Source organism: Micrasema longulum, unplaced genomic scaffold, assembly GCF_059751315.1.
Source record: "Micrasema longulum isolate JH-2025_06_02 unplaced genomic scaffold, ASM5975131v1 h1tg002396l, whole genome shotgun sequence".
Classification (NCBI taxonomy): Eukaryota; Metazoa; Arthropoda; class Insecta; order Trichoptera; family Brachycentridae; genus Micrasema; species Micrasema longulum.
The window spans coordinates 21,847-45,676 of record NW_028279545.1 but is presented as its reverse complement, the minus strand read 5'-3'; the positions used below and the strand labels follow the sequence as shown (position 1 = coordinate 45,676).

Below are 23,830 nucleotides of genomic sequence, written 5' to 3'. Positions count from 1 at the left end.
TGCGGCACCCACTTATCGAGCTTCTTGACCAATCCAGCTGAATGCAAATGGTTTGAAACAGTTACATTACCAATGCTTAACTGAGCAATCTCACGAGTGGTCACATGTGGATTTTCATAGACTTTTTCCATTATTTTGTCGACTTTTTCCGTGATGGGCCACCCCGAGCACGGTGCATCTTTGACATTGAAATTTCCTGAACAAAACCGCTTGAAACATTGTTGTGTTACACGTTTTGTTAGAGCATCGTCACCATAAACTGCACAATATTTTTCACCAGCCTGCGACGTATTTTAGGAAGCAAAACTTCAAAATACCACGAATTTCCTCGCTCGACACATTCATTTTCAAAATGGAATAAATTTTACACGATTTTACAATTTACAAAACGAAGCTTTATATTATTTAAAAACATTTTTTGAAATATCACCTTTCCAACGCGAGCCTATTTGTTTAAATCAGTACAGTGTTGCCAGAGATAATTAAGTTCAACCCCATCTTGCGACAAAATAAGAAACTACTTTTTGAACAACCTAATATTATATAATGCATACATAATCATAATAGTTTATACATAATACTGATTCATAAAATAATTCATTCATAAATTGAGACCTAATCATATTTGAATAAATGCATAGTTAGAATTATATATATTAAAATATAAGTAATAAATAAAAACATAATCAGTTGTCTATCCCGGATAATAATAGGAAATAAAGCCAGTAGAATAAAGTGTTGAAATAAACTAAAAATAACATCATCATTCCCTTCCCGCACCGAATGGTGCATAAGGCTCTGCATTGGTACACCAATCGCAGCGTATCTTGTATAATTTTTTTTAGATGAAGGTAAGATGATCACTTCAAGTACCAGTCCATGGACTATGAAATATTCTGGGTGTGAAAACACTCTTTTAAATAAATATTTCTTATTAACCATCTCGGGAATCGAACCCGAGACCACTCGCATGGTAGGCAAACGCGCTGACCATTACAACAATCGAAAATAACTGTTGTATTGAATCAATAAAAAATAATAAAAAGTTTCATCTACACTGTAAAGTTTAAACATAATAAATAAATACAGTGCGTTGGAATGTTTAATATGCCTTTTAGTGCCTGTCGGTGAACCAAGTAAACATACAAAATTCCCAATTGTCCTAGAAATGGCACTACATAGAATGACATGTTAAATGTTCACATGATTTACCATTAAATTTGGGAAGAGATCTTGTAACATTATTATACATACTTAATATTATATTTTTATCCTTTGGAGTTAAAAAAGTTTTAATTTTATGAGACAACATGCTACAAAAAAAATTATGTTATGTAAAGCATATAATACATTTCAATATATACTTTTTGTATATTTTATAATAACGTGTTTTTATTTTATTTCACACATTTCTTTAAAATAGGTGCAATCACGTACTTGAGGAACAACACATCAAATTGAATTTTGTCCACTCAAGGGCAAAATTGGCAAAAAAAGGTATTAATGATACCTCTTCAAAGAAATTGGATAAGTAAGAAGTTTAGACAAAGATTGGAATCTAAAAAAAATACTAAGATTAGGGCAATTTTTCTTTTAGATAAAACTGCTGGTATCAGTAAAATCAAATTAAAAAAAAAATGTAAATGTAAAGTGGGAAAAACAGGCAAGCCTGATATCAAAATTAAATTGTGGTAATCATTTAGATGTGACAATCCTACCTTAACATATTTGTCCATGGCAAAAAGGGGAATACGCTTTAAAAGAGACATTCCTGAAAGAATTAGAAAAAAAGGCTTGACAATGAGGAACTTCAACTTCAGCTTCAGGAACTTCAGCCCTACGGGAAATTGGATATAAATAATGTATTCTTGCGCGGGGTAAAAATTAGAGCATTAAATTGTACTGCAAAGTTTCTTGAAAATGTACGGAAAAAATAATAAAAAATATTCTGATAAAAACGCACTAATTTGAATGACGTCACTGGTTCCTTTGAATCACCCTATGATCTGAGAGCTATGGAAGATTTCCGGTCTGCTTGTCGCTTCTGGACCAATGGGAAGAACTGAATGAGAATAAGCGGAAATGAACCTCTGACGTTACACGCGGAGTTATTTCAGAAATACAAATACAAAAAATCGTAGTGTAATCGTAATACGATATATAAAAATCAAAAAAAAAAATTTTTGACTTAGTCCAAAAAATTAGTCAATAATTCATAGCATCTTCACAATATACAAATATCACCAGCAGTTTTGGCACCTTTATTCCCTCAATTAAACGCGAACAGAAAGAAGTGTCGAAAATTCTCACTTTCATCTACTTGACGTCCCATTTTGATGGCTTGTAATAAAATAAAATAATTCATGTAATTTAAAAGCAAACACAATATCTTGTGGAGCCTAAAATTATTTTCTTTCAGATGATGTAAAATTTGAAATTGACCTTTACCACTTTTTTTTACTTTTGGTGCTCATTTTTAAATTTGTAAAAAAACGGATACAACTTATGTTAGCACTCAATAAGTATTAAGTTATAAATAAAAATTAAAGCAAATTATTTTAGTGATAGCTCTTTTTTTAGAAATTGTTAGATTTAAGAACATTGTGGTAATTAAAAAAATGAATTGTTTTGACAATTACAAACAAAAATAACATAGATTTTTGGGAGCAAAAATTTTGCCTAATTTCTTATTGAAAATTATGTTAACACCAATTTAATTGGAAAAATGCCAAACTATGCTCTCCTTTTTTTGTTTTCGTTACATTGTTATATGATTTGTTTTTGTTACTTCATTTTAAGTTTGATTTTCGTTTCTTTGCTATAAATTTTAAATAAAATCCCCAGGAACAGGTATCCTTGGAAATAGGCGTCTGTATTCTTCCTCAATGATTCGAGTATTACCGTCACAAAAACCATATACAAAATGCGCATCTGGTATGTGTGTTAGGTAAGTCATCCAATTTGGACAGTTTACGAAAACAAAACTTATAAGAACTATGACTTAAATGATTTACTTTTTATTTTTATTAATGACATTTTAAAACATATTGTCAGTTTTAAAATATTTCTTTGTAAATTTTCATATTAATAAGAAAAAATCAAACAAGAAATCCGATTTATAAACAACGTTTATTTATTACAACATAATACAACTAAACATATGAATAAAATATACTTAGATAGATACACTGGTTTCTATTATAAAGTTACTATGGCCAAAGTATAGCTTCCAACAAAATTCATTAAAGGTACGTAGTTATAATATACATAATCAGTAGAAGTGATAATGACAAGAGATTTCAGGTAAATACACTAGCAGTAAGAATCTAAACACAAGATTTAGCTAACCTATGAATAGAAGTAGACCTTATAGCTAGTCATAATCCTTAAACTGGCACAGCTTGCAGAACTACATTGTTTTATGTTCCTAATACTCGGGATTATAAGATGTCAGTAAAATTTGCAATTATTGGAAACTAAATTCAAAAGCATACACAAAAGAAGTGTCGAATTTATTTTGTGATCGATAAAGATAAAAATATTAATTCGGCTAAGGATTAAATTAACACAACAAATATTGACGTGGTGTACGTTCAATACTACGTATGAAATAAAAGATTTTTTAAATTATCATAATATAGCGCTTAAACATTTATAAAAAACATGTTCAAACTAAATGCAAACGATAAACACGTAAATAGGTTTCAAATATGAAGGAAGAAATTAGTTGCAGTGATTGTGTGGTAACTGCAGTATGGGAATTATTTAAAAACTACCATTTCAATGTTTTAAGGTCCTGTTGAGTCAATTTGAACAAACAGAATGACATATGTAAGTGATTACTCGTATTACTTTTTAAAATAAAATATAAAACTTTGATAAAACATAAATATAATACTTACAGAACAACAAAAAGTAAAAAAATATTTTATTCAAGTATAAATATTTCACAATTACTTAGGTATATCAAAGTACAATTTACATAATTTACAATTCTAATATAATATAAAACATCGAACATGAGAGATAAATATGTATATTTATAAGCTTTAATGCATTTACATTGAGAAGCATATATGTATGCACTGCCTGAATCAGCATTAAAATTCTACATAAATATTATTCCGTAAGCACCATAGAATATAATTTTATTTAACTACAAGGGCTACTTTGACTATGCGAGAACTTGGATGAGACTCTATGAAGGAAATTCATTACATAAATATGAAAACATATACAGGCGGTCCTCGACTTTCACACATTCTACTTTTGCACATTTTTAAAATCATGTTTTTTACATATTTTTATCAATAATTTAAAAATTGTTCGCTTCCATGCAGTTCGGTCAAACAGTGATAGCTACGTTTAACCGTTTAAAACACATTTAAATTTATAACGGTATTATATGAGAAAAATAATGAATCAGGCCATGAAAGGAAACAGATGGGGATGATGTGCCTACATTAAGAGAATTTTGGAACAACTGTAATATATGGGACGCAATAAGCGATGTTGGAGACTTGTGGGCTGAAATAAAAGTGTCAACAATGAAAGGTTCCTGGAAACAATTATGCCCACGAATGAGGAGTGATTTTTTAAATTCTGAAGAAACTATGGAAACTATTGCAGACAAAATAGTTAGCCTAATGAATGAACTAAACTTGGATGTCAACAACGAAGATGTAAAGGAGTTGATTAAATCTTACTCAGCACCCCTTTACAATGAATACTTAATTGAGTAACTGGTAAATAATTTTACTAAAAATAATTGTGTATTTACACAGTGAAAGTGAGGAAGAAGAAGCTTATAAAATTGTCTAAGACATAGACAATCAAAAATATTAATGAAGTCTTCATCCATGTTGATAATTTTTTTACTATCATGGAAGAATATGATCCCAATGGAGAACATAATATATCGATAGAACGTAGATAAATATTTCAAAATACAATTTTTGATGTTTTTTTTTACATTCCTCGACTTTCGAACATTCAACATTTGCACACATTTTCAAGAACCAATTATGTGCGAAAGTCGAGGGCCTACTGTAGTCTAAATTTGCGAATTTGATCTATAAGATGCATTTAAATGCATTGAAATCCATAATCAATAATAACAATAATATTTTTTTAAATTGACAGCCTTAGTGTAGTTTAGAAACACATAATATGTCACGAGTAATTTTACACTACATACATAACTAAAGTTTTTGTGTTTTTTTTGTTTTACATAAAGCTAAATACTGTAGTCATGCAACACTTGAATATAAATAGTTAAAAACATGTCATACCAAAAACATAACTAAAGCATAGGTATATGCATACTCAAGAATGTTTAGTATTGTTTTAGATAATTCAATGTATAATATTTGTATGTTATTCACAACACCAAAACGTCAAATGTAAATTTAAATACTTATAAAAATACACATACATAAAAACCATTATGTACTTCTCTTCGGAAATAAATAAAACTACATAATATTTTCTAGTGATTATGATAAACATTTAGCAAAATGTGGCGTTACAAACATATTACTAGTACCCTCTTCACAGGCTTTCTACAACCAAAATACAGCTGTTCTCTTTTATCTAGCACCAAAAAATAAATAGTATTTCGTTAACCACATTCTATAACTCAATCTATCGTAAGTGAACAAAAGCCAGTCTAAAGAAAACAACTGCATTTACAACAGGTCTTTATATAGTTGAACACATACCTATATAAATTTACAAATGTACAAAACAAAATATTTACAATATACAAATTTAAATTTATAACTTTGTTTCCCAAACAACAACATGCGCATCCATCTTATTAGGATCCTTGGCAGGGGATGGAACTAATCCTCTCTGCTTGTCTGAAGAGCACGAAGATTGCCTCCAATTGACGTACCCTCTCCCTCCCATTAATGTTATCACAGTCTTCTTAGTACTGTCATTGAATGCATTACCTTTACCGTTGATATTCTTCTTGTTCTTATTGTTGCCCTTTTCGGCGACTTCTTGAGCTACGGAATTATTTCTAGACACAGATCTACTGTTTGGTGTCACATTTAAAGCATTTCCATTGTTAAAGCTAGAGTTGAGCGAGGAAGTAATGTTCCCGACGTTGACTGTAATATTTACAACATCGGATGTTCCGTTGCTCAATTGAATTGTTCGGCTGGCGTTACTGTTATTACGAGATATACTTCTGCCGATACCACCTCGGAGAGCCATACTTTCTTCGCTTCCCGATGAAGTATAGAGGCTCGAAGAGCGGGAATCCACAGACCAGTTGGAGAGATCTAGCGAGCGAGGTCTGGATACTTTCATTCGTAATTTGCGGTCAAGTGTGCTAACTTTGGCGGGGATAGTGGCTAGTTCAGGATCACTGCGACGCAGAGCTTCGTACGTAGGTTCCACCATAGTACCGGGTTCTCCTTCGCAATCCTTAACGTACATTAATTCTCCGTACAAGCCGTATACGTCACAAGCATCGCCAGAACCTTGAGACGAGGAAGTAGAGCAGAACAGAGTGCCACCGGCTCCCGCACCCAAACCTCTCGGGAGAGTCTTAGAGAGACGAGACATTTCGTTATCTTTAGAACGACGGCGCCTGAGAACGACTGGACTACTTGTCAGTTGATGTTTTAATTTAGCGGAAATTGTTTGCATCGAATTATCTGAAAGCTGCTTTTCCAATTTCTGCCTGTCAGTTTCTTTTTTGTCTACGGTATCTAAAGATTTTTCTTCAGTCTGGTTTTTTTCCGGTACAGGTTCAGTTTCTTTAAGGTCAGCATCCTTTGAAATCACAGGAGGAATTTCTTTATTATTTTGACAATTGTAGTAAGGATTGACATTGTATGTCCTAGGTTGCAGGGATAAGAGGAAAGTGATGGGTCCGAAGTGAGAATGGTATGATATGTTAACCCGGCCACTTATAATGGGAACTCCTTCTAATCTGGGGAGAGGAATAGTCAGACTGATGCCAGCGCTGGTCCCGACCCACAGTAAGCCCCGACAAGCTAGAAGTGCAGATACAGTGACCGCATTGCGACCTCCGCTTACGGAGCAATCTCTTCCACTTGAATTTCCATTGCCCATTACTCTCAAGACATTAGAAGCAAGATTTATATCTTGAAGGTGTTTGAATGTCTCAGTGTGATATAAACAGATGGTACTAGAGTTCTTAAGAGAAATCCAAAGTCCGACACCGGAGTGAGCCATAAGGTTAACATTACCAACATGCTCATGTTGAACACTGAAACTCTTCTGAATGTCTCCTGTCAGTCCACTGACAACCCACACTTTCTTTCCGCAGGCTGCATACACACTCATGTTTATGGGGAGTAGATAAGATACTGGATCTGTTCCGAGGTTGATTGTAACCGGGTCTTTGAGTGACCACGCACCAGACATATCTCGGTGGAAAATCAGAATATTACCATTTCCAAGGGCTACAAAAACACAATCACAGTGATACTTGATTTGAGTTATGACACCTGGGACAGTCGTCTGTGAGATAAGATCCTGTTTCTCTGGTTCCATAGCAGCGTAAAGAAATATTTTGCGAGTATCAGTTCCCAACCAAACTGAATCGCTAGTTGTCAAATTCTCTTCGGACACACCTTTAACGAACTCCATAGCTGTAACCTATAAAAAGAAAAAAAAAGTCATTTTAAAAATATTTGACCTATCGGTTTTAATGAATTTATGTACTTAAAAAAAAATTTAAACCCTAGTAAAAACAGCAGTACATAGTGAAATATAACGTTTTCATTATAACCAATCATAAAACGAGCCTCATATAACTGAATGATGCCAGTATAAAAATCCCATTTCTACTCTTTTTGAGACTACGATGCTCATACTGCCAAGCGCATGTTTCATCATCATGTCCCTATCAGCACTCTGTGGTGCATAGGGCTCTGCATTGGTACGCCAAATGTGATGCATAGGGCACTAAATTGGTACACCAAACGCAGCGTATATAAAGTGATCGGTCTTACACTTCAGGTGCCAGTCCAAAGACTATAAAATACTTAACTTACGTAAAATCACATTTAAAAACCAATATTTTATGTCATCCTTCCTGGGATTCGAATACAGAACCACAAGCATGGTAGGCAAATGTGCCAATCACTACACTATAAGACAGACTTTTCTCCACTCGATTTCCTTTTTTTTAGAGCAGCCATCGAGTTGAAAACACTCGTCCAGGGCTCTGGTTCTAGCATGTTTTCATAAGTGAAGAACCATAAGAACGTCAGCACCCTAAATTGTTTTTTTGAGTTGATGTGTCAGTGAGTCAATGTGTCATCGAGTCAATGTGTCATGGAGTAAATATGTCTCGAGTTACCTGAGTCTCGACAAGATTAAACGCCCCCACGTCTCTAAGCTGCGCGGCATGTTGGTTGTGCTGCGCGAGCACGGCGATGTGGCTGCTGGCCCCGTCCGTGGTGCATACCCACAGGTACCCCCGGGGGCCCTTCCTGCGCCGAGCACGTGCCGCCGCCCCCCCCGCCCCCACCACGGTGCACACTGGCGGACTCACACTGTAGTAACATCCACAGCGCACCTAAAAACCATAAATAATTTACATTTTAGATTTCTTTCAAAAAAACAACAATACTGTGGAGGCAACAAGTGGTGAACAAAAGCATTAATTTTTTTACAAGGAAAGAATTATTTTAATTAGTATGTTTTAATGGAAAGTGGTATTCTGCAGAGTGAGTTATTTCTGATGTGTATCATTTTTGAGTGATCCCATGTAAGTTGGATTCGTTCCGACGTTTCGGTTACCATTGCAGGAGCTGTGGGTAAAACTATTGGTAAACAGTTTAACCTGAAGATGGCTCTTGCAAAGGTAGCCAAAATGTCGTAACGAATCCAACTTACATGGGATCATCCAAAAAAGATACGCATTGATAACAATGACCGTGAAAACCTACGCACCTATTTGAGTTATTTCAATTTAAAAAACAGTATTTGACATATTGATAATAAGATCATGTGACATTGTAAAATGATATATAAATCGATGGTTTTTCTATATACATGTCATTAACAGTCTAAATTTTGAATTTCAATGTTATCTGGAAATACAAGTGAAATAAATACTGCGTCTTAACTGTGAGGCCATACACTATTTGACATGAATTTTATGACCCCAAGTTGGTACACGCCCAGAGGTTAATAGAATGCAGATTTAATTTATTTTTTTACTAGAGAATTTAAGCCAAAGTAAAAAAAAACATAATACATAAGACTGCCTAAGACATATTTGACTCAGACACAAAAATTAAATGTGATTTTTCTCAATCCTGGGTGTTTTGTGCTGTAATTTACCACTGTGATTCTCCTGGCCTGTTTAGTGCAAAAGAAAGTAAAATGAAATCGACTCTCACACTGTAGATATTTATTTATCTATTTACAATATTGTGCTTTTTAAAAATATTTTAACATTTGGGAATAAACAAAGAAAATTTGATAAACAGACATAATTGACAAAATGTTCAGACAGTTTTAAACACAACATATGTTTATATTATTTATACAATTATACTTTGAGTAAAAAAGAAGATGAACATAAAAACAATATTGTTTTAGTAAATTGCAAAATGAACTCTCAGTAAACAGAGCAAATTTAGGATGGTGGTAAATATGAAAAAATAACATTAGTATGTATTTACCAATAAAATTACAAATGTAATTAAAATTGACTGTAATTGAAATAATAATAATAATAATGATTTATTAACAGTACAACAAAATTATTATAATAATCTACATATTTGTGGTAATATATTTATCGGGATTGTATGTAGTCTGTTGTATGATTGTATGTAATAATCTACATATTTGTGGTAATATATTTATCGGGATTGTATGTAGTCTGTTGTATGTAATAATCTACATATTTGTGGTAATATATTTATCGGGATTGTATGTAGTCTACTTAATTAACAACCTGTTTCAAGGCAGAGATTTTTGTATGCAATGCAAAATAATAAATAAAATGAAACTAACTTCAGTTTGATGCTGTGAATTGTAGACAGGTTGAGCCTTTACGAAGAGGGGCATCTTGGTGGAGGGTCTTTGTTCCTGCTCAAGAACTTCCCAAGCAGGAGAGTTGTTCGGATCCAAGGCCAGTTGGGCGAGACGAAGTTCCGTCACCCAGTCCTTCTTCACACTCGGACTCTCTGTCTGGAATGTGTAAGTCTCCTCCTTGCCTGACTTGTTCCTAGCTACTATCTGTAGGCAGCACGAGTCTACCCACGCCATTTCTTCATCTTTCCTCTGAAAAAATTAAAGACTCAATTAGTACTCCATAACACAGCGTATACAATATTCGATAAAATAAAAGTAATACCTTCAGAAGAAAATCGTTAGTAAACAGGAAAATGATTTTGTACTGTTGAATTGAGTTGATAAATATCAAATGCCAGTACGTCCGCAACAACCCACCACAATGTCCATGTGGACCTACTAGCTTCTGAATTGAAACTGAGTTTTTTGACAGTGCTTTCAGTGATAAGGACATGTTTTAATGTGAATAGTACTGAAATGACCTTTTTTTTTTACTACATTTTGTCGAACAAATGTCAAAAAAAAATTGGGTGGACATACTGGCGTTTGATATTTATCAACTCAATTGTGGAGATGCATGAAAATGAAATTTGTTTAGGACCATGTCACAATGGATGTGAAAATCAATTGAAATGAGAAAAAAAAAAACATCAATAGGGGTGGTTAGATCAGGTGATACCATCTCACCTAAATTATTTACTTTAGCCCTATAAAATATCTTTGAAACTTTAGATTAAGAGCATAGGGGAGTAAACATTGATAGTATGAACCACCATTGTTTCACGGATGACATCGTGCTCATTAGTCATCACTAATGAGCACGATGTTTATTTCCAGACCCACTTTTAGGGAAGCACGATGTTCATTTCCAGACCCACTGATCATCATCAGGAAGAATTAAATGACACGATGGAGGAGCTCCATGACACTTCCTTAAAAGTGGGTCTGGAAATGAACATCTCCAAAACTAAAATCTTAAGTCCATCTAACAGCAATTTGAAAATAAACAACTAAATAATTGAGGCTGTTGAAGAATATGTATACTTTGGACATAGAATCAAATTGAGGAAAGGGAACTAAATAGCAGAAATACTTAGAAGAATTGGACTAAGGGCAGCTTTCGGTAAACTCGATCACATCCTCAAAAACACGAAAGTTCCGATAAACTTAAAAATAAAATTAAAGTGTTCAGCGGTCTATGGAACAGCAAATGTTAGCAATAAGTCCGAGGGACAAAATTAGAAATGAAGAGATCAGACACCGAACAAAGGTCGCCGACATAGTAGACCTTATCGCTAAATTAAATGGCAATGGGCGGGTCATGTTGCGAGACAGAAGTGAGAGATGGACACCCAGAGTCCTGAAATAGAGACTGTTGGAAAACAAAAGGCCACACCTAGAAAATATGGGTAGGTGTTGTGATCCCAGTTGCGTGAAGAAATTGGTCAAGAAAAGCACACGATAAAAAAGAATGGAAAATATTAGAAGAGGCCATTATCCAGCAGTGAAGAGATGGCTAAGAAAGAAGAAGAAATTGAAAAAAAAAACTGCAAAAAAAAATTGCAAATGCAATGTGGCTCAATCAATAAATGAAATGAAATAAAAGATAAATTAATTAGATCTACTCCTATTCTAACACTTATTTTCACAAACTTTTATCTGTATAAAAACATTCTTACTATCATTTGTCTCTTTTTTATTTTTTACATAACTTTAAAAAAATTTACATTTGTTTTATTTTTAATGACTTCCAAGTATTCCTTCGTACATTTTTAGTCCCTTGTAAGAAGACAATTTTGAGACTTGTTTTTTTTTATTTTCTGACCTGATTTTAGCTCCTCTTGTTACATATTCATGAAAATAATCATTATTTTGCATTTACCGTGAAAACATCTTGGTATTAACCCTTTAATCATTTTGTTAATTTCTTTAGAAATATTATATTTGATTCTCTAGTCACTTGATATACTATCCAGAGGTTTTGTCATTGTCTTAATTTTTGTTCGTCACTACACTTATTACTGCCAGATTATATGGATTGGTTTATTTTTCATTATCTGAAGTCTAATCAAATCAGCATCATTACTTAGATACAAAATACTAGAGCAATAATATTATAATCAATGTAGGAAACAATCATAGTTTTAAATTAAAGCAATGAAGTTTTCAAATTAAGTTTATTTCTAATGCTTCCTTGTGCAGTTTTAATTGTGTAATCTGTATTTCTTGTGGAAGTAAATTATTTAAGGTTTACACTTACTTGAATACTCTTCTGGATTTGTTGCAAAATTCTTTTTGTGACATCTTGGCCTATCTCATTGTACTGGCCACGTAACGTTCCCGCCAGGTCAGCGATACGGGACACCACTTCGTAGTCGTGCATCAGGACAGACATCTCTCCGCACAGGGAATCTGCTCCCACTACACCTCCTCCTCCTCCTCCCTCACCTGATCCTGTGGACTTTAGGCTTCCACCTCGATGGAGACCTAAAAAAGAAATAATATAGTTTTACAAAACTAATTATAATTTTTATTTTATTTTAAATATTACTTTGACAAATATTATTTTGACACTATTTTACGTTGGTAATATAATTTAGGTTTTTTAAATAATAAAAAATAATAGGAGCAAAAGCTCCAATTTAATCATTTTAACACCTTAGTAATTTGGACACATAATTACAAATGCATGTGTTACTTACATTTTATTTGCATATATTTCTCGATGGATCTCCCGAGATAATAATTTTGACATATTATTATCATCAGTTGAATTCCATTGTTTAGTTTCATTTTCCTTTAACTATAATTTTTCACCTCATCAGTAATCACCCACATCATCACATTTGAATTAAATGAAAGCCTTTGATAGTAATGAAGAAAAGTAAAACTAAACCGAGATTGGGTGATTGATACCTCAAATAAAATAAATTTTAAATTGGCTGTTTCACAAGTAAAATTTCAATGTTTTTAAAAAAAATGTGCAATAGGATTGTACAAAAAATGTATTTGATATGGGAAAACTTAAAAAAATTGAAAGCAGGTGAAAATTTAAAAAAAGGTAAATGAATTTACGCATTTAAAAATGTATCCACAAATTTAAAAAATATCAAATATCTGTTGTGTAATTGATAATCAGAGACATAAATATAAAATAATATTGATAAGAGATTTTGATTAACCCAACTAACCTGCGGTTAGTATCCTACTTAGAGTCGGTGAAGCACTGCTGTCCATAATTTCCAGGTCGGCTACTGGATGCATCCACTTGAGACTGAGCCTTTCGCTGGCTCCAAACTCCTCAGACTGACGCGGTGCCACAGATACACACACTACCAAGTCATTCAGCAAAAGCAAACGGCGGGATTTGCTTTTTGTAATCATACCAGCTTGATTAAATTCCTATAAAAAATTAAGAAGCAAATAGTGAGGATTTAGAATAAAATTTAAATACACAACATGTATTTTTATACATACTTAAATCATCTTTATAACTGTAAGAAGGGGCTAATATCCCAACCACGCATGTGCTCTGTAGCTACAAGACATGTTGTAATCTAGCTACTATGTGTATAAAAATCAGCCAATTATTATTATGTAGATAGTGCAAATTATCAAATATGAGCTCGGATTCTGGTCCAGAGAAACATTACAGTTTGTGATTTGAAGTCAGAAATAAAATATTCTAGCTGCCTAAAAAAAAGTTATATTCATACCATTAAAAATGCAAGACTCACAAGTTGGGTGACGTTATCTTCACGCAGGAGATGCCTATTACCATCAGTGAGTGGTCTAGCTGAAGAGAACTTCCCGCTGATGTGTCGAAGCATCTCTCGGAAGGCCTGAGTTTGTTCAGCTTCCCGTTTCCTCTCGTTGAGCATCTCTGCCAAGCTCTCCAGCTGCGTCAGGGCTAGCTGGAGAGACATGCGGTCATGGTGACCTTGGGGAGTATGCTTGAGAAGATCCTGGAAGAATGAAAGATAGTCAAATAAAAGAAGGAGAAATTTATATGGCGGTTTTGACAAAAAATATCTTTAGTGATGATAATTATTTTTGCTTAGTAGTAGAATCAACGGCTAATATTTAAATTCATTGTACAAAAACTAAGGCTAAGATGATTGTATAAACTAGTTCTTGTATTTAAAAGAACATAATAAAATTTTCACTGCATTGACGGTGTAAAGGCAAATTTTACTATGCGACATGTAGCAACTTTACGAGCCAATTAAAGATTTTTTCTTTATTTAATAAAAAAACTCATATAAGTTTACACCAACAACAACTTACATCTATTATTATATTGGCGTGATTCCTACATAATTTAAATAAAAATTAAAAATATAAATAAAGTTTAAAAAAAAATTATTTGGCTCTTCTGTAAGGGATACATATCTCTTAGTAAATTTTCCTTTTCCAGCGTCAATATGCTCGGCTATTTATTTTTTTCATAGACTTGTAATTTTTTTAGCTTCACTTTTTTTAAAGAAAATATATAATTATAAAGGTTTTTTTTTAAATTTTGAGCTTCACTTTTTGGTCAAGTAAGGTAAGTAATTTATTTATTTGTTCTTTTACAATTTATGTACTCCATTTTTAACATTAAAGAGAATGCTGGTCCTCACTGGCCCTAACTGGTGTCCCGTGTCCCGTGCCGAGGAAAACATTTTATACCATTTTGAAATATGCCTTATTAAACATATTCAAATCATATTCTTAAATACATATAAAACATAATAAAAACACATAAAACTCACAAATAAAAAGATCTATTATAATTGTAAAGGTTTTTTTGTAGATAAAATGAACCAACTGACAAAATAGTAAAAACTTTGTATTCAAAGTTTTAACTATATGAGCTTCTTGCGTAATGTAAGGAATGTAGGTATATTGTTGGTGACAATAATATATCTACAGTCGTCTGCATACCCACAGAGCTTGGCAAGTCATTCTAGATTTGTCTCTCCTAGTAAACAGTCGCTCTCTAACCAAAGTATAATAAGTATTTATAATAAACCACAGTCAACTACATAAAGTCTTATTACTAATCTTCATATACCACCATAGGGTATAACACCTAATAATTTAGATAAATTATTTCGATATTCTTAATTAACATGGATGTTTTGTACAAAAAGAACCAGGAAAAAAAGATTTTTGGAATTCACTGATTACACAAGTGTAATACATTTAAGCAATGAGTTTACTTCACCTTTAAGATAAGGGTTGGTTCACTTCACCAGCAATGGGCTCAAATAACTAAAAATTTCGTATATAATATTGCATTTTTGTGATAAAATACTATACAAAATAAAATTTTGTATTTGGGCCACACTTTGTTGCACAAAAAAAATTACAAAAGCATAAATATTTTCCATTTTCAAACTACTTTGAAAAACTCATTATTCGTTTAAACAAACCTGAAGGAAAAGAATAAACTGTGGAAATCTCTGGACGGGTTTCACCATCAGACCGAAGAAGGAAAGGCGATCGTGGGCACTGATCTGCTTCACCTTGAGGAAGTCAGCGAGGGCTGACTTGCGCTTTGCCTCCATCTTTGCAAGGTCCATGGCCACCGAGAAGTTGTTAATAAAACCAGAGTATATGTCCAGAACGATGGCTTTGGAAAACGAAGCCACGAAGACATCACCTGAAATCAGAAATACTTCATGAAAAACCCAATATAAAATACGAAATTTTTCTTAGAAGGTATATATAACATTGTTGTTATTCATTATATATGTAAATAAAATAAAAACTACATATTTGTTTTTCACCAATTTTCGAAGCTTCTACCTAATTTATTTATTTATTCAAGAAAACAACAAAAAAATACAACGTTTACAAATTAACCAAAATTATAGGTCAATTATAGTATAATAAGTGTAATTTTAACTGTTTCTTAATACTAAATCTAATACAAATGGAGGTAATAAGTTCTTATGTCAAGTAGTATTTTGTGTTTGTGAAGGTATGGAGGGAGAGGTAAGGGGAAAAGAAAATCGATCATTTACACTTCTAAAATTAGACAGGAGTGGACTAGAGGAAATTTTGTTTACGTGATTATTTGTTATTTATCAATATTTTAATTTGTAAATTATCTAATTTGAATGTTTTATTTTGAACACATAGAGCCTTTAACCCAGTGTTCATTAAAATTATGATTAATTTCCATCAGATGGTTTGCGAATTAGGAAAAAATGTGGAAAAATATTAATTTGAATGTTAATATTTATTAATTAGTGAGGAATTAGATTTATGTAAATATAACTCAGGTTAGGTTATAATTGGCAATATGATTGCATACCACGGTATACTAGTAAGTCCACTTAGTAGCCATTAGCAAAGTATTACAAACATTAATTTACCCATTAGACTAACAGCTACAAGCTAAGGTAATTGATTTAAAATGCAATTATTATTGGCAGCTGAAGTTTGCGATGATCCAAGGCATTTCATTACCTTATAGTTTAATAAATAAACAAGATCAAGAGAAGTAATAAAGTTCATAATTACATCTCAGAGGAATTTATTTTAGTCTAGTGATTCGTCATTTTTCATTAATGGCGGGGTCATCTCTGTTACACAATAAACATTTCTAAATATGAACGACTTATCCACATGCCCCAGTTTTAAGATAATCAATAAAAACTACCTGAGTAAATAATTTTATTATAAAATTTTTAATATGATTGGTTTATTAGCGTTCAGAAAAATAGAGTGGAAAATCCAAGAAGCTGACAAACTCAACTTCCTAGAAAATTGGTGTTTATAAAATAAAGTTTTTATTTAGTTGACAGGATGATACTTAAACCCACTTCATTTGTTACATCTATAACCACAGGTCTCATCAGACTCGTGACATTGTCAGACTGGTATGGTTTTTAAGAAGTTTAAACTATAAATAAACTGTAAAATAAAAGTGTGTTAAGTAAAAGTACTTGAATTTTTATATAAAAATACACAATATGTTAGTGTTAGAAATGATTGTGGCAAAAAGTTAATTGTTCAGGGGAGGGTACTGTTTGTTTCTGAAGCAATTTTAGGTTTAAAATGAATTAAATCTACATAGCCATTTTCTTTCACGATTAAAAATAGCAAATGTATTTGTGTTACAATGACTTTTTTGATCTAAAGCACATTTTAAGCGAAAAATATCAATATGCTGTTGCTTACGTTACTTTTCCCTATAAAATATGTCAACACACTTTTTTACACAGCAATGACAAACATATTTTTGTCAAATTTCTCAAAGTGACCGAAGTACTTATAATACAAAACGGATGTTTATTTAGGAGTACTCTCTGATGCCTAACTCATTTTAAACAAAATTCGACATAGGCACTTTTAGCATTAACACCCTGATATGAATCATATTTGATATTGTATATAATAGATACAATTATTAAATTATTAAATAATGAAAATAAATTAAATCTTTACCTAGTTTTTCATCTCTATCCCAAGCTCTCACACAGTCAGCAAGGGCTATTCTGAATAAAGTATGACATTGCAGAATATCCGGAAGGCGATGGAACAGCGTAGAAATCTTGGATGAACTCAAGATAGCTGGACTGCTTTCTTCCAATGGTTTCTTGTAGTCCTGTTACAAATTAAATGCAATAAAGTAAAAGACTTGATTACTTCATGAATCGAAGATGAAATGAAAATAATTTATAACATTTATATCCATCCACAACTTGGCATTGACAAATAAATAAATAAAACAAAAAACATTTAAAATTTAAATGAATGTTTTTAGATTCTATATTTAAATAGGACAGATCATAAAAAAATATGACATATTAGGTAGATACTGTAACTGAGTAAGAACTGAATTATTTATTTATTGTCATAAGACAAAATACAAGGTTTTTATACTTTACATATTACATTACATTACATATTTTATTTCTACGAAATATTCCCAATCAGCAAAAGTGCTGGTATGGGGGGATATTATATATAATAACACAATAGTTTAAATAAAAAGTCGATAAAATGACATCACATATCACTCGTCACACGGGCTTAAGAACTGTTTTATTAAAAAAGTAAATTCCAACTTATTTTGAGACGATTTGAAAATTGAAAAAAAGCATACAGAGTGATTTAGCAATGTTGTATTATATTATTAGAGAATTGACTTTAAAGTGGTTGTCAACTATTATAGCAATAATATTGTGTTGTCTTCAGAGATCTGTAAAAACGAGAGAGTAAATCACGATACACATGCAAACATTAGTGTGTACTCTCACCATAGCTGGTACACTGGCTGTTCATTTTTATTATTTTTGTAGGTACTTTAAATATATTGAATTTAAGTAATGGATTGAATTTAAGTAAATAAACTGGATTGAATTTAAGAATTAAATGTTACATTTGTTCAGTTTTTCACAGCTGCAGTATTTACAGTATTTTCTCATCACATTCGATGTCATTTTTTTCGTAACGCGTCATATTATCAAGACGAAAGTACATTGGAAAATGAAGGCAAGGAAGGCAATTACCCACCAACTGACACGCTATCGACTACGTACGTGTAACGTGTGTATTTAATTATACGTCATTGGCTTACATTTACAAGACGTTGCAAAGTGGCGACATATGAGTTTTCGCTGTGCACAATGGCGGCGACAATATGGCGCCTTTTGAGTTGCTGTGGCGACAGTCCGGGAGGCGGGGCAGGGAGGGCTGGTGGTGCCTGACGACGCTCCCAACGTCCAAGAGCCGTTAGTCCAGCTAATCCACCCAACCCTGGGCCGCAGACTGTGTCTTCGTCCACCTAAACAATAAAAACGTTTGATTGATTGAATCGACATTTACTTTATAACACTTCAGTATGAATTATATTTAAAAAAATAAATAAACGTTATTACAATTTTACTGAGTTTCTACAATTTTTATACAAGGTATAACTGTACAAAATTAACCCTAATAGTCCCTAGGGACCATTTGATTTTATACATTCAGTAAAAGCCCGGATCAGTAAATACAGGGTGTTCATTAAACCCTGTCACATCCGAAACCATGATGATCAGTATGAGCGAGAAGACATATTGGCACATCAAAATATTTTTTTAAAAAGAATAAAATTTAAAAAAATAAAATATCAAAAAAAGCAAATGGTTGTTTACTTCTGCAGTGGTGAAACGAGGAGGGGGGGGGGAGGGAGTCTGATGCCGGAAGGTTCCGGGTTCGATTCCCGGTGAGAACACAAAAATTAAAAATGTGATTTTTCTCAAGCCTGGGTGCTCTGTGATGTAATTCACCACTGTAATTAGGCCTCATGGCCTGTTGTGGTGCAAAAAAAAAAAAAATGTTAAAAAAAAAAAAAATGCTGCGCCGCGCTCCCCTCACTTCTCCCCTGCAGAAGTAAGCAACCATTTGTTTTTTTTAATGATTTATTTTTAAAAAAAATCTTTGTTTTAAATATTTTTTAAATATGCTAATATGTCTTCTTGCCCATACTGATCATCGTGGTTTCGGATGTGACAGGGTTTAAAGAACACCTGTTTATGGAAGCATGCAATAAATTAATAAATAAAAGCTGTTCCTAATAACTATACTAATAAATTAAATTACGTTTACATCTCATTAAAAAAAACTTTTATAATACTTAGGTTTAAGTTACATAAAACTTTATTTGTGTTTTTTTCTATTACAATGTACATTTATATATCTACTTAAGTCTATAACTGTAACTTTCCAAAAAAGAGACTAGCTCTAGTGCTTGGATATAAATTCAAATTTAAGATTTCAACGATGTATTAATGTAAAAAAGGTCAACTCAACAAGGTTGGACTCAATTTTGGAAGATTTGTGAACTTTATGAAAATCGATAAACCCGAAAAGTCGGTAGCGTCAATAATGTTGAAATACCTGTAATCTGCCGATACGATCTTTAATTATTTACCTCGGGTAGTTGGGGCATCTTGGCCGGGGAGGGCTCGGCGGCCACGTCGTACTGGTGGGCGGAGCCCCTGCGCACACTGAACCATCGGCTCAGGCGGCCCCCGGGGCTCAGGTCCCCGGGCAGGGAGGCGCAGTCGGGCGCGGGCGGCGCCGGGGGCGCGCCGGGCGAGCCCCCGCCACCGCCGCCGCGCCAGCGGTCGCACAGCGTGCGCGCCTTGTTCAGCGTATTGCGCAGGTTGCCATTGGACCTGGAAAGAAACAAACAACTCGTTAATCTTCATTTGGAAACTCATCATCTCTCCTCTATCTAGTAAGGTGTCTAGCGAATAACCTCTTTGGAACAAATTTTAACTAACTATATTCTATTAGTACACGTGTAAGATTGGGGGCTCAAATTTTGGTAGGGCCGCGGTGGTGCATATTTTGCTGGAAAATATGTACCTATAAAATTCTGTGTAATGCCGCAGTTGCATTCCATCAGCAACACTACCAATAGTCCTACTCCCTAGCGTCCATGAGTGGTCTCTTTGGCCCCGCGATGTGGCCACTGGCATTAACATCAGTGTCATAGCAGATAGCGAGAGGATGAATAGCGAGTGTCCGGCGCCATAAAACGGGACCCCTCCAGCTAAGGGTAGGTAACAACGACAGAATATTCCACCGAAGAAGGCAACGGGAAACCACTTCGGTCAATAATTCCCAGGATATCACTATGAAAAGGAACCAAACAATGGCCGCGAGTCCCGGGCGGTCCTTAAATGGACCAGGGGTGTGAAGAATCTCCCGGCTCGACATAGAACTGTGGAGGAGCTGTTTCGCACTGCTCAGGATAGGGAAGCTTTCTCCCAAGTGATCGTCAACGTCGGGGGGACCCGACATGACACGTGAAGAAGAAGAACACATGTAAGAATGTTACTATTATGTAATGTGGGAAATTTTAGATCAAACGTCGGATACTTTTCCCCTCTGCCAAGGATCCTTAGGTTAACAAAATCTCACTAAACAGCTCTGTCGATGTGTCCCTACAGCAAAGGCATGTATTCAAGCAAACGGTGTTATCACTCCTGACTTGAGAGGACACACTTGCCATGTCTGCCTCCCTTTTGTACATTTACAATAGATTCTAATTTTTTTTAGGATTTTTTTACATATATCATTAATGCCTTTATTATTATTAGAGCGTTTCATAAGCCAGTTGACTGGCTTACTTTTTAAAGACATATTAGATCACTCAAAAAAATATGTTTATGTGTGCCCTATTTTAAGATTAAAAAATTAAAAATATATTCATACGGAATTGTATCGACGAATATCTTATCTACAAATTTTACGTTTTGTTATGACGTAGGCATGTACCTTTGTTGAATTACGTAATAAAATAAAATAATTTATAAGAACGTAAACATTTCTTTCAAAGAGAAAAATTGAATGAATAAATTTTAATCTACGAGGCATAATAATAAATTAAGAGGTTAAAACAAAAATATTTAAAAAAAAACTTATAATAATTCCTATATTGATATATTGAAAGTACAAAGAATGTACCCATAAAATCAATAAAATTTATTGTTTTGAGTAAAAGTAAATTACATTATTTAAAGCGACCTGTAAAATATTAATAAAAATAATAAAACGTTTTGTGTTAATAATAAAGTTTCATGTTTATTGCGACATTTTTTTCTATAAAATCCAAAATCGTTGCAATGGATATTTTTAACGAAGCGACCATAAAAATAAATTTTACAGTCAAATTACTTTCGGGGAATCGTAACATAGAGATTTTAAAGTTTAATATCAGCATCACCCCCAGTAGTAATACAAAGTTAAGGTGAATAGTTGTTGCGTTTTCGTTAAAATGCAGAAAATGTGTTGTTTTACATTACTTCACATGGTACATTTTGTACATAAAAAAAAGCAATAATTATTTCAATTTAAACTTGACTATTATTAAGTTTTTTGGTGCAACTGCCCCATAAATCAAGCATTTGACCCAGAGCCCAATAATTCGATCATTCCACTAATAAACGGAACTGAAGAAAAATGTCGGGATCGGACAAGACATCGTTACATGACAGGCATCATTACTATTGCATAATGAGTGATGGACCACACGAATATTCGAGTAACACTTTCTCGCATTTCTTCTGAATAATGTTTAATACCACCCAAGAAAAATGCGAAAGGGCTGCGCCAGACAATATAAATGTAACCTTTTCAACGCGCATATTATGTAATGCCACAATGCAGAGCTGATTAAAGATGCACCGATCTATCAATGTTACAAATTACAACAGAATAAATATATAATACACATCACAAGGCCTTCGCGGCCACGGCTGGCCACGCGGCTGCGTCTGCAGCATATCCTGCCATTGGCAATGGACGTAATCAAGTAGAAAGTTTCAATGTCAAGGGAAAGAAAATATTCAATGGAAGGCGATCGTGACTTCTTAATTACGAATACCAGATCTGTATAAGTGTTTCCATTTAAATAACATAATGCATGCATCTCAGTCACGAAATATTCGTATCCCCATACCGAACATCCGTTTTATACATCCAACAAACGATCGTAATTTAGCAACAAACGCTAAGAATATTAAAGTGATTATGTAAATATGTTTGATTTACCTTCACATTGCTTCATAATTACTAATTATATTATAGGTAACTGCTTTCGAGATAGACATAACTGAATATGAACGGTAAATTAATAATACTTCATCTATAAACCGATAAAATTTAAGATATTTAAGTTTATTCCGAGTACAGACTTATTGAATTTAACGAGCACGTGGGAGCGTAATAAAATATGTAACGCTTAATATGAGATCTAAATGGCAGTAATATTTAGAGATGTACTTCATATTATTTTATTATCTCGTTATTGAAATCGTTTAGGAGAGATCCCTTGTTTACGTCATTGTAAATACATTAATTTAAACATCCAATACATTTTAAAGACTCGAGATGTGAGTTGTGACCTTTTCCCTCCCTTTGTATTGTGAAATAATTATTTAGTTATTTTATTTATTTATTTTTATTTGGGAAAAAAACAACAGTTTTTACATTTATTGTATAAAAAAAATAAGAATACATATGACCGAAAATTGTGAAAACAGTCGATAAAAATTTTCCACAGTGGTGTAAGATATCGATTAAGTACATTATCGGTATCAAAATAAAAGCAATTAACAATTGTTAGGCACTTAGAAACATGCAAATAAAATAAAAATACTTATACTTATTTACAGTTATAAAAATAAAGTTAATAGAAACAAGATAAATTTAAATTTAAAGAATAAGAAAAGAAAAAAGTTATATAAAAATAATGTAAAAGGTACAAAAATATAATAATGTAAAAGGTACAAAAATATAATAATGAAAATACGAATACATACATAATTACTGACATCGTAAAACTAAACGGGTGTACTGTCTATGAGGAATTTTCTATATTTCATATAAGAGAGATGAAAAATGTCTGCGTGACCGGAGAGAACAGTATTGTAATAATGACATGCTCTAAAGAAAAAGTCGTTTTTCCTTGAGTTAGTCCTAGGTACTGGCAAATTAAATGTAGTACGGAGTCTTGTTCTGTTAGGTATAAGGTATTCTAAAGAACTTATAAGTAAAGGGCAGTCTACGATGTTGTTTACCAGTTTAAACAGGAATAATTGATATGCACTCACTCTTCTATACTCCAGAGTTTGAAATGAATTTGGTGTACAGTGAAATTTATATTTTATATTTTTATTATGCACCAGTGCCTATGGAAACTCTTTTTGAAAATAGAACTTTTGCAATACTCCGCTATTTTGAAATACAGGTGATGGTTGAAATA

The 23,830-nt window shown here is 33.1% G+C and overlaps 1 protein-coding gene across 1 annotated transcript; it reads right to left on the bottom strand.

The window, feature by feature from the left end:
• Window positions 1-4,793: 4,793 nt before the first annotated feature.
• Window positions 4,794-20,234, bottom strand: LOC148272284 (rho guanine nucleotide exchange factor 10-like protein; the record flags this gene model as incomplete). Its single annotated transcript, XM_088240250.1, has 10 exons — window positions 4,794-7,638; window positions 8,345-8,563; window positions 10,015-10,284; window positions 12,335-12,561; window positions 13,266-13,476; window positions 13,812-14,039; window positions 15,492-15,721; window positions 17,515-17,674; window positions 18,650-18,856; window positions 19,988-20,234. Coding segments are annotated over 10 exons (3,862 nt in total), but the record flags the coding sequence as incomplete, so codon positions are not given.
• Window positions 20,235-23,830: the final 3,596 nt, after the last annotated feature.